The sequence below is a fragment of the Heptranchias perlo genome, chromosome 32 (assembly GCF_035084215.1).
Source record: "Heptranchias perlo isolate sHepPer1 chromosome 32, sHepPer1.hap1, whole genome shotgun sequence".
Lineage (NCBI taxonomy): Eukaryota > Metazoa > Chordata > Chondrichthyes > Hexanchiformes > Hexanchidae > Heptranchias > Heptranchias perlo.
The window spans coordinates 7,797,078-7,809,984 of NC_090356.1; the positions used below are offsets into that span (position 1 = coordinate 7,797,078).

At 43.9% G+C, this 12,907-nt stretch overlaps 2 protein-coding genes across 2 annotated transcripts in view; both read left to right on the forward strand.

Moving 5' to 3' along the window:
* Positions 1 to 12,907, forward strand: part of espn (espin) — a 132,313-nt gene that overhangs the window by 115,806 nt on the left and 3,600 nt on the right. The gene's annotated exons all lie outside the window — the stretch shown is intronic.
* Positions 132 to 1,874, forward strand: LOC137300768 (espin-like protein). The gene has a single exon (XM_067970032.1). The coding sequence runs from the start codon at positions 132 to 134 to the stop codon at positions 1,872 to 1,874; it is 1,743 nt and encodes a 580-aa protein (XP_067826133.1).

Consider the following 12,907-nt stretch of genomic DNA (forward strand, 5'->3'; position numbering starts at 1 on the left):
CATTTGCTCAGAGAGATTTTTTTGCCCTGTGTTTTCTCCTGAGGTAGTTTCACGACAGTAACTATTACCAACCTGAGGGGTGGAGATACTCCCATGCACACAATGCTATTCTGGGACCATTTGGAGAACTTATGACAGAAGACGATATTATCCGTATAGAAAAGCAAATTGAGAACCTCCAGGTCATGCACAAAGTGCAGAAAGTGGAGACAGAGTTGGAGCAGCTAGAGCACGAGCTTCAGCAACTCCTGCCTGTGTCTGCTGCATTGGCACATGAGCATTTTACTGTGAACCCAAAACAGGTACATGGGCAGGCAGTTGACCTGCCCGCTTGGTGCAACAAGATTTCAACTCTGTTGAAGAGCATGGCTATTCTTCTGGCCACTTTAGGTGGGAAGGAGATAGACATTTTTGACATTATGCCTTCCCGTGACCAACACAGGGGACCAGTGGCTGAGCCAACAAAGGTTTCTTCAGCGAAAGAGACAAATATGAATATAGGAAGGTCTCAATCATTCAGTTCAACTAGAGAGGAAGTTCAGAAAGAAATCCTGCAATGTGGTGTGTCAGTCAAAAACATAAAAGCAAACTATGAGTTGCAAGTGCAATCAAAAATGACCGATGACACGCAACACAGAGTTTACAAAAGGAAAAGATCTTTACCTGTTGGATCTCATGGTACAGGAACTATCTTAGAAGAACCCCATAAATTTAGTATCAATGCAACTCAAAGCACCGAGTCAGAGCACCGAATGCAACAACAGTATCAAGGTAATCGTAGGCCAGTTATGGTGGAAGAACCATTAATCGTGCCAGTGCATGCACCGTTAATGTATTCTGGTTCAGCAGACACCTGCAAGAATGATCTAGACCAGTGTTTAAGTCTAGATGATGAGACGTTATTTAGTCCAGACCTCATGACCAGAAGTCTTCCTGTCCAGACAGACCTCAGTTACTTACAACAATACATAGACATGAGGAAGGAACGGATTGTGTTCCTCTTCCTTGAACACTGGAGAAAATGGACATTTACAGAATCTTTCAGACAAAACCAAATGAGGTCAAGTACTTCAGGTGCTTTAACTGAGGATTTCGAAGACATGCAACACCACGATGGGCTTTTGTGTAATACATCCGAATTACAGTCTGGAATTATGAGAGGAAGAAGTGATGATGATCGACTTCTTTACTTCATGAAGCAGAGGCAAGTGGTTGGCAAACTGATTGGCCACTGGAGGACGATTATCTCCCAGGTCCCAACTCGACAAATAAGACGATTGAGTCGGCATCACATGATGTATTGGCCAGAACACTTTCTTCCTCATGTTAACGGTGCTCCTGTAGATTACGACAGCTTGAGCCTTGACCTTTTCATGCTTGGGTACTTCCAATTGCTGGAAATGAACATGACTCGCGCTGAGCGGAAATTTCGACACATCCTTTGCTACGAGATGTTTGACCGCCTGGGAAGCCACAGTTGGGAACTGATTCGAAAATTTCACAAAGTTATCATGGAAGAGATAGAATCTGAAAAACGAGATTGGGCCGATGGATTTGAGGATATTAAGCAGCAGTTTTTTGGAGACCGAGTTGACGTAGTTGGGGTTCACCAGCACAACTCAACAACCCAGAAAGTTCAGACAGAGACAAAGCCAGGGGAACTATCTCGACAAGAATCATTTATGAGTAACTCGAACAGTTTCCCAGTCAGTGATAATACAATAGACGAGCAGATGAGAAGGAGCAAAATTAGAAAAGAATCAATTCAACTCATCTCTGAACTTGGAGAATTTTGCAACGAAGAGATATGTCGATATATTGATAGAAGCTTTTCGTTCTGGAAGGAGAAAGAAGCAGAGTTATTTGATATTTAAACTGATAAATCAGTGTTCTTAGGTTTTGAAGCTAATACCTCTTTAGATACCCTGTAAAGCGTAGCTACTTTTCGAGAAACAGAGATGAGATAAGGTGAGATGGTATTATTAGTGTTAGGAATAGAACTGAAGATGAGCTCCAAACCAGTTTGGATTGAGTGTCAGTGAAGAAGAATGAACCAAATAATCAGATGCTTTAGGGCAAATTATTTTCAAATATCTATTTATTTGCAGTAGATTAACTTGTGTAGAGATAAGTTATAACAAATATTGTAACTGTTGTAAACTGTTGCAACCACTGACATCAATTGAAATGTGTATTTAATTTGTTAGTGAGTCAAGAAACAGGGCCCCAGAGATAAACTATCAAGGTTTACATTTAAGAACAGATGTGAACAGAGCAATCATTATGAGTGTGTGGTTAAAACTTCTGGTTAGTTTACTGTCTTTGAGAGAAACTCCTAACTAATCTGGTCTCATCCTAAAGGGTTCCTACAAATACATTTTGTGCATGGCATGGTAAGAATCTGTTGGACAGTCAGTGTTCCTGTATCGTAGTAGGTCTTCTATTCCACCTAATCCAGCTATTTTCCCCTCTTGGCTCAATAATTTTTGAGTGGCACCATAAACACCTGCAGTGAACTGTCGAGCTGTGTGTCTGGACATGCTTTCATCTGTTTAGACTGTTTTCATTGCAAACTTACAGTTGGATTGCAGTACCGCTGGGTTCCAGACAAACAGCGTCTAGTTATTTATTCCTGTCGCATTTTGGAGTAAAATTCATTGCCCCTCGTTGCGAGTTATGAAGTGCAAGATTGTGAAAGCTAACACATTTCTAACCAATTAGTACAGGAAAGGAACCGCACTACAGACAGTCCTGGCGAGCAGAGAACAGAGCCCCGGTCTCTGAATACTGGGTTGACATCCAGTGAGGTACTCGTGTCCGATGGGAGTGGAGTGGCTACCCACCAGTCCCTCCCGTTCCGTCTAGTTGGTTCTCCTGGCAGAGCCAAATACCTGGCCACGTAAAAAAGGGGCTTCTGTTACAGAAACGACACAGAGCACGATCTTCTGGATATACATCAGTGGAAGAAATGGGCTGCCTCATGTGCTGCTAGGCACGGAAGAGAAAAGGAAGAAGAAGAACAAGAAGACTACAGGAAAGAAAAACCCAAGAACTACATGAATGGCCCTCAGTATAATATCTGATAGAAACTGAATCAGATTTCTGTAGAGGTTTTGGTGTAAATATGGTCAAGCAAAAGGGCTGGTTTTAACTTTGGATGGTAAGCCATTTTGAGGCCTGGACCTCATTTGCGTGCAGCCAGCAAGCTGTGGGAAGGTGGAAATTCATCCGGCTCCCATGCTGAGCCGGCCGACAATCAGAGCTGGGGGTGGGGGTGGTGGTGGAATTAGTCTTGGACAGGCTGGCAGTGGACTGGAGTTTTTTTGTGGGCTCAGGAGGAACACTCCTGCTCCACCTGGCCCCACCAACAAAAAAAATTCCACGTTGCCTGCGCCGATTTTTTGAGAGGCCTCCATTGGCCCTTTTAAGGACCATAGGTTAGGCCATGAAATGCCTGGTACAAATGAGCAGGTGTGCCCTGTGTTTGCTCCACTCATTTGTTCCTCGAAATTGCAACCTGGACCCTACGTACTTCACAGGACCCTGATTTGTATTTTACAAGTGACCTCCCGGCCTCAAATAGGCGAATGTTCTGGCCACCCATTTCAGGACCCTATCCAAGATGGCAGCCGTCGAAGCATCACCGTAAACTGGGCGGTAAGGGAGGCAACGTCATTTCTAGGCCATCAACACACTATTTACGCCAGGCAGATGGAGTTAAAATTGACCTAAAGTCTACAGAGAGGCTAGTCCCCTCTTATACCATGTGATAAGAAAACAAATAGGTACATACCTAGCAGGAGAGGGAAAATTCTACCTTAAATATTGCTGCCTTTGTCATACTCATTTGTTGCAATAGAACCACTTCTGCTGCAAGAGAGAAACAACCTTATCTTCAGAAAAGACAAGCCCCAAAGTCATTCTCCCATCAGCTCTGGTCAAGAATAACTCAACAGTCAACTTTTGTCCCACCCACAGCACCACTCACTTCAGCTCGTGATGATTGACAGCGATGATTGGCCAACTGGAAGCCACCAAAGCTCTGGTTCGTCAATCGTCAGTCAATGATGGACAGGACACAACTGCATTAACTCACAGTTTAGTGCTTGAGCCACCCTGCATGGTCCACAAAAAACGGTCCAGAGGTCTGGAAACAGACCATTGTCTGACATTTGGGGACCTCTGCGTTTAGAACCATATATGGAGTAGGCATCATTAGTAGGAACCATCTTCAGGAACTCCTGGTTTCAAGGCCTAAAGCCAGTTCCATAAGAATGTATACAGCAGTTATTTTGTTACATCTCCTAGTTTGCAAATTTTTTTTAGAGGAGTTTAGCACATTAACCCTGACCCCTGCTAGGGATTTTAATGTTGCCCAATAAAAGATTATTCATGCCTAGTGGCTGGATAGGCTTCAAACTTATGGTGGATAACAATGCTGCTTTGAGCTCTGATCTTGGCTGGTTGATCCCTGACTGCTAGGCTTTGGTTGTTAATGACCCCACTACATCACATGACATGAAGTCAGAGAAGTATTTCATCTACTTTCCGAAGGCTTGCCCATGCGGGCATGAGCCCTTTGTATGACCCAGTAGGCCATTAACCATTATGAGATAGTGTGCAGTATCTCGTAACCATGATTGAAAGTGAGGGAAAATTCAGTAAAGTTGTTGTCAGACCCAACCTAGTCTTTTTTATGAACAGTAGCAAGGGCCTGAGGAAATCCTTGCTACTTATTAAAGTATATTACATTAAGGCAGTAGTCACAATTTGGGCTAACCTCCACTATGCAGTCTTGAAAAGCATCTTACTTTGCACCATTCCCCCATCTGGACTGGTGAAAGTAAATGTCCTGTGATGATGGTCTGAAGGTATAATTCTATATTTCATCTGGCACAAATTTAATAAGATGTTATTTCTTATTAAATAGCAACCCATGGGTATTGCATGCTTCTGGTATAGTGTGCTGACCTTCTGCTAATGCATTCATCAGTCAAAAAAATGAGGTAGGTCTTGTGGGGAGAGAGCTCACCTTATGTTGTGCAGGGAAGGTAAGTTCCCTTGGTTCAACGCGAAACTTTTTTAAAGTGGCAGTGGTGGCCTTCTCTGCTCTATCTTGGTTGGCTTGGCAACGTGTCCATGGTAAGTGGAGCATACCTTCAATGGAAGAATGCTGACAACAGCATTTTAAAGTTAAAGGAATGTGAAAGTAGTATTGAGGTAAAAATAATTATTAAGAGCAAACAGGCTGCCCCAGTGGCTCAGCTGTACGAACTTCGGGTGAGAGCAAGGTTACTGTTGTCCGTGATGCACTTTGTGGTTAAATAGCCTGCCAAAACTCACCGTCAAGGCTCGCATGTGACCACATGGGCGAGACACGAGAGTCAGTGGGGGCCAATGCCTTCAGGAGAGGAGACCGGGAAGGGAGAAAATTGAGGAAAAAGGAAGTAAGGAAAAGAAAACGGAAGGTTTATTGCAGTTATTAAAACATAAATAAGAGGACCAGTCTGTAAGGGCTCAGAGTTCACATTTACCTGTCTCCACTTTTTATTCCTTATTTCATTCTCACAATGAATGACCCATTCACACCTTATCTGTAAAATGTTGCTGAAGATTTGTAAGGTATGTTTGGATTAAATGTACAACTTTGTTTCGGAGAGTATGAAGTAGAGCTCTCCTGTGTTTGCATTTAGCGTCTGCCTTATACTGTACCTTTTTGCATGCTTGTAATTGCGTCTGCTTTCATTTAAGACACAACTTAGTCTATGGGCTTGATTTTTGGACGTCTGAGCAGGTGGGTTCGTGGCGGAAGGGCTCCGAAAATCGGGGATTCCCGGGCCGGGTCCGGAGCCCGGTTCCAACCCACCCACTTCCGGGTTCTCCAGTGACGCGCTTAAATGCGTGCGCAGCCCCCACATGCGGGACTCCCGCCGGCAATTAAAGCCGTGGGATCCCACTTAGGGCAATTAATGTGATAGTTCAGGTCGTTAGCAGACCTGATTTGGAGGATATTTTAGGAGGGGTGGGATTTTCAACTAAACTGAGACTGTTTCCTGTACTGGGGGAAACACTCCCAGTTGAAATGGACGTGTTGCAGCCACCAGCCTGTGGCAGCTGCAAAGGTCCATTTGACAGGTTGTGGGGGAGACCCTCGCTCATTGCAGGAGGCCACTCTGTCACTTTGGACAAAGTTTGGCCTCCACCACCCTCCTCCTAACAATAAAATTCACAAACTTGCAACCTCAACCCCGGTGTGCAGACACATGTACCTACCTTGCAGACCCCCTCAAACGTACATCTTCCGGATGGGGGCCGCCATAGCTGCAGTTATGACCTCCTCGGAGGACGAACAGCATCACCAGCCTCGCCGTCCACCTCTGACACGTGGAGCTCCACAACACAGTGCTGTGACACATCCACCTGCACAGCAGGAGGGAGGGCAACTGCAGAGAGAGATGCATCGCAGAGGGCACTACCCTCGCCACAGGGTCTACAGACCGAGGCTCAGCTTCCTGGACCTCTCTGAGCAGCAGTGCACACAGAGGCTCAGAGTCATTCGACATGTAGTCGTGGACATCTGCAGCCTCCTTCATGCCGAGCTGCTCCCGGCTGGCCCGAGCACCATCTTCTTACCTGTCGCTGTCAAAGTCACCACTGCTCTCAACAACTTCTCCTCCGCATCTTTCCAGGGTGCCACCGGGGACATCGCCGGCGTCTCTCAGTCGCCTGCACAAAAGAACCCTGCAAATACACCTGCACCCACTCTGCCGTGACACAGTGGGTGGCATCAGTTGTGGGTCTTCATGGTGATCCTCAGGAAAGGGCATTATTGCACAAACCAGACAAGATTTGCAAAGACATGGCAGTAGTGGTGACAATATAATATGTAATGTGAGTTGATCAGAAATCAAATATAAGTAAAAACCATGACAAACCCTCAAACACCCTCGTGCATCCCCTTCATGCTCACGACACGTTTGCCTTACGCTGCCTGCTGCACATATGTGATGCATGCCCTGTGGCTGCAGCACAGGTAGTGGCAGGTTGGGTGAGGCTGACTGTGAAAGACATGCATCAGAGGGTGAGTATGAGATCGAGCCATGAGATTGTATGAGGATTGGGTTGAGTGGTAGTGGTGGGATGAGTACTGGTGAGGTGAGTAAGTGAAGGTAAGATGAGGATGAGCTTTGAGTGGGTGTGAGGAGTGATGTGATAGAGTAGTGTTGGCAGTGCAGAAGGAGATGTGTGGTTGGGGCAGTGATGTGGCAGACGGAGTGTAGGGGAATGAGTAAGAGTACTCACTTCGGCTGACCTACTTAGGTCATTGAAGCGCATCCTGCACTGTATGCAGGTGTGTGATATGTTGGTGATGCAGGTGACCTTCTCTGCCACCTCGAGCCAAGCCGTCGTGGTGGCAGAGGCAGGCCACTTCCTCCCGTCCGCCGGGTGGAAGATCTCCCTCCTCCTCCTCCTCACCCCATCCAGTAAGACCTGGAGTGAGGCATCATTAAACTTGGGAGCTGCCTTCCCCCTGGGCTGCTCCATGCTGTAATTATGCCTATTTTCTGCAGCATCAGTCAGTGGAGGACTGCCCCTTTAAATAGGGCTTCTCCAGCTGACAGCCTATGATGCGGGTGTGCAGTCCGCCCGCTGCGCAGCTTTCCAGCGCGAAACCCAGAAGCCAAGGTAAGTGCCTTCAATTAGGCTGCGATCGCGTGCGGAACACCCCGAATTCACTGGGCGCGTTACCCACGCGCCCAGTCGACCCTCCCGCTGCCAACCCGCCTCCCTCCTAATATCGAGCCCTATGTGTTTAACTTTGGAATCATTATGTGGCTGGAAATTTATTCTGATTTTAAAAGGAGTCCTTCGTTTTGAATTCTTTCGAAGTTTGTTTAATCTTCATCTCTTTTTTGGAAGGTTCAACTTTGGTTAATATTTTTAATATTTTTCTTTTCGTTTGTTTTTTTTACAAAATATATCAAATGAGTTATTATAGAATGTGAAGTTAGGTATTGTTAAAGTGTACCTTAGATGCAAGATTGGTCATATACGACAATAGCTTTGCTCCACTTCTGGATCTTTCTCCTGATTCAACCTGGTTCATATTTTGCAAGGTTTTCTTTTGGCCTGATGCATTCTAGTGATCTAAGGCTCTGTCAACTGTGCAATAAAGATTACTTTGAGCTTTACCAAAATGTCTGCTCAATGTTTTGAGTTAGATTTTGTGGATTATGTACTCCAGGTACAAAGGTTTGGACCCATTCCAAATAGTAAAAAGGCAAAATCTTGAGAAAAGTGTAACTGTTAAGATCCATTGTTGCATTGGGGGAATTCTTGCCATTCCCACCCAAATGACCATTCTTTAAGCATGAGGCTTGATAATGTGTCAGCTGCTATTGTTTGGGAAGATCATAGTTCGGTTTGAACCTGTCCTCATCCAATGTCCACATGTACACTCTTTCCAATATGGTCACTAGATACCAGTTAGGAGTGGAACTGAACTAATTCCTTCTTGAAACCCATTAAGGTTTCTTGTTTGACGACCTGTGCCGACAATCTTTTCCACATGCATACTACCCTTTTAGTAAAAAAAAAAGTTCCTCTTGCATTTCCCTTAATTTCTGAACATGGCCCCTTGTGCTTTAATTCTGTACAGGCCATAAAAGCTTTATTGGATCCAATTTGTCCAAATTTCTCATGATTTTAAACCCTTCGATCATAACCCATCTCAGTCTTCTCTTATCAAGAGAGAAAAGATGCAAGGTCGTCACTCTCTCCTCATACATCATTCCCTTAAGTTCTGGGAGAGAAAGAAAGGGACCATCTCCAGCAGAGGCTGGTCATGGAAGGACCATAGAAAGGGAAGGACCACTGCAAGGACATTTTTGTGAAGAGATCATTGAAAGGACAGGACATCTTGAGCGGGCTGTTGTCTCGGTAGAGCGGTTTATGAAAAGGGAACAGCATCTCCAGCAAGACTGTCTTACCAGAGGGAATGTGGAAAGAAGCAGACCATATGATGCAAAACTTCCAGCAGAAGAGAATATAGAATGAAGAGGAACAAAAGTAAATATCTTTTGACTTACCGAGAACTACAGCTTTTCTGGAAAAAGTAGTGTCCGAAATGCCCAGGTTCAAATCTTAACCGATCCTGAGTTTTTTTTTGATATTTGAGACTTTCGCATGAGGAAATGGCAAGGAAGCAGTTCCTGAATAACTCGCTTGTATGACCAGAAAATGTGCCAGGCAACGCTGGCTGCAGAAAAAGTTTTTCAACTGTTTCCATTCAGCTGGACCTCCCAGAGACATGAATCCTGAAGAGAAAAGGCATTTAGACCACATCTCAATCTATTTGGAGAAACAAATTGGTAATCCCTAATAATTCCCAACAATTTCTTTTTTCAATAGGTCATCCTACTCATACCTTCGAGGAAGAGTCGTAGCTTCTTTGAAGCCTGAGCTGGTGTACTCCATTGCCTTGACAGGACTCGTGGGGCCATAGTATGGGGCTCCATGTAGAAGTCTCTGGGCCAACTGTGAATGATTACACTTCCTCTAGGAGTTATGCATGGACTTCTTGATCTTTACCATGAATTAGCCAGACAGGTCCTAGAATTATAACCTACCTCTGTTCTCCACTTTGTCAGTACAAAAGGATGTAGATGTAATGGGACAATATATTCAACCTTTTGCCTCCACTGCTCCACCTCATTATGACCTTATATATCAGAATAGTTTATATTGTACAATGAACAAACAGTAAGAAAGGCACCACAGATTAGCAAAGGAATGTTTTTTACTTATTTAGAAATCAAAGTCGTCACTACCTTCTTTAAAATCTTGAAGGTCCAATGGACTAAAAGGTATTGGGGAACACTACAACAACAAATTTGCTGGTAGGCAGGTCTGGAGCCCAGACTGCAAGATGTTTGAGGGATAAATATTGGCCAGGACTCCAGGTAGAACTCCCCTTCTCTTCTTAGAATGGTGCTGTGGGATCTTTTATGTCCACCTGAGAGTGCGGATTTAATGTCTTATCCGAAAGACGGCACCTCCAACAGTGCAGCACTCCCTCAGTACTGTGCTGGAGTTGTCAGCCTAGATTATGTGCTTAAATCTGTAGCGTAGCACTTGAACCCATGACCTCCTTGCCTCAGCGGCGAGAGTGCTACCACTGAGCTAAGACTGACATCTAATTAATAATGACTGATCCTGCACCATTACTTTAAACAACCTTCCGTGGAGCATCAATTTTTTACGGGAGTCGAATTTGACTCATAAGCAAACTAGTGCAACATGGGAATATCTTTTTATAATCCAAGATATCCTATAAATTAGAGAACTATAGTGTGGGTCAGATGTGTTACACAGTTCAACCAAAAAATTACCTTTTCAGAAAAGACTGAGAATTTTCATCTGATTTGGCCTAATAATTATGATTCTATTTATACAGAAGCATTAAAAAAATGACTTGCTAAAGTTGTAAGAAGAAGCTATTTATTATTCATGATGTATTGTAGCTAACTGTCTGTCAGTTTACTTGACATAACAGTGTTGTGTAACTTTCATTTTGAAATAAAGCCTGTCCTTTCTGGGGGCCTTTGCCAAGCGGCCCATAATAATCACTTGTGTCTTTTTTTACATTACTGTAATTCCCAGGGGAATAATCAATTATTGAAACCCCAGTTTATCTTACTGGAATCTGTCAATTAATCTACCAAAATGCAGTTGGGACATGCCAACTCTGACCACTGCTGCACGAGGTTGAGTCACTCAGTACTCACCGGATAATAGCTCATTACCAAGATCTCGCCTTTCAGAACAATTTCATTAATTATAGTGCTCTCTATATAGGTCATTCAAAACACTGTAATGGCTTAGCTTTCATATATGCCACACTCTTGGGATGAAGACAGAACGAATTTAACCAACTTTCATTGTGTAAATCTTAATATATTTACCGATTAAGGTGAATTCAGTTTAGAGACATAGCTCTGTACAGGCCTATTTATGGTCTCCACCGTCTTTTATTGTTCTCTAGTGTATAGTTTATTGGATTATGCTTACCCTAAAAATCTATTCACAAAAAAAACTTGCTTTTGCCTGGATGTGGAGACTGGACGGGAAGTGCAGTGGAAAAGGAATATTCCAAGCAAGTATCTTTGTCTCGGAGAATGTGCTCGGGCTTATTGTGCAAAAATGGCTCAGCAAATCATAACTTTGTGCTGTCAAAACTTAACATTTGATGTACCTTTTTGAGAGCTGTACCTGTTTTCAGTGTGGGGTGCGCTCCCGAGGTATACTGCTGACTCCACAGTGCCGGGAAAAGCAGAGCAGCTCATGATTACTTAACTGCAGCTCTGCTAACTAACGTCCAATATTTCTAAAGTTAGAAAAGAGTTTACAGGATAGTTTAGGTGTCAGCTGGGGCTCAGTTGGAAACCCTCTTGCCTCTGGCTCAGAAGGTTGTGCGTTCAAGCCAGGGACTTGAGCACACAATCTAGGCAGTACTGAGGGAATGCTGCCCTGTCGCAGGTGCCATCTTTTGGATGAGACGTTAAACTGAGGCCCTGTCTGCCCTCTCAGGTGAACGTAAAAGATCTCCAGGCTTTGTTTCAAAGAAGAGCTGGGGAGTTCTCCCCGGTGTCCTGGCCAATATTTATCACTCAGCCAACATCACTAAAACAGATTATCTGGTCATTATCACATTGCTCTTCGTGGGACCTTGCTGTGCGCAAATTGGCTGCCGCATTTCGTAAATTGCAACAGTGACTACACTTCAAAAGTACTTAATTGTCTGTTAAGCACTTTGAAATGACCTGAGGTCATGAATGACACTATATAAAGGCAAGTTCTTTTTTCACTTGGGTGTTTTCTGACGTTAGAAACTTCTGATCTGATGGACCACTTGGAAACCTTTTCAATCTTTCATTTTAGAGTTTGAAAAGTTCACTGCACTATTTACAATTTTTCTTCAATCTGTGTGAAACTGAACCTCTTTGAAGTAATCTCAGGCCAGAGGCCTAAACCCAAACTCACTCCAGTTATACTGCACATATCGCATCACTACGAAGCTGAAATTGCTTTGCAGCAATGCAAAATGTGCAGTATAACTGCTCAATTAAATTTAATAGGGCTCAACAGATAAGAAAGGGCGTGCATTTATATAGCGCCTTTCACAACCGCAGGATGTCCCAAGGCGCTTTACAGCCAAAGAAGTACTTTTGAAGCGTCGTCACTGTTGTGATGTGGGGGAAACGCGGCAGCTAATTTGCGCACAGCAAGATCCCACAAACAGCAATAAGATAAATGATCAAATGTAAAGCTCGATCGTTTACAGAGTTGTTCAATTCCCCCAAAGTACCAGTTAAGGTTCCAGAATACATTTGAATAAAAATGGAATTTGACTTATTCAGTCATTGTAAATCGGTGGCCTTGATGTCATCCCCTTCAAGGTATAAAGAACCCAGTGCAGTACTGAGGGAGTGTGGCACTGTCAGAAGTGTCGTCTTTCGGATGCGACGTTAAACCGAGGCCCCATCTGCCCTCTCAGGTGGACGTAAAAGATCCCATGGCACTATTTCAAAACAGAGCAGGGGAGTTCTCCCTGGAGTCCTGGCTAATATTTATCCCTCAACCAACATCACTAAAACAGATTATCTGGTCATTATCTCATTGCTGTTTGTGGGATCTTGCTGTGCCCAACTTGGCTGCCACGTTTCCTACATTTCAACAGTGACTACACTTCAGAAGTACTTCATTGGCTGTAATGCGCTTTGGGACATCCTGAGGTCGTGAAAAGCACTATATAAATGCAAGTCTTTCTTTTTTATTGTCATTAAACTGTGATTGCTCCGACTCACTGTGAGCAACATCATGGGAGATCTGCTAGTAATATATTAAA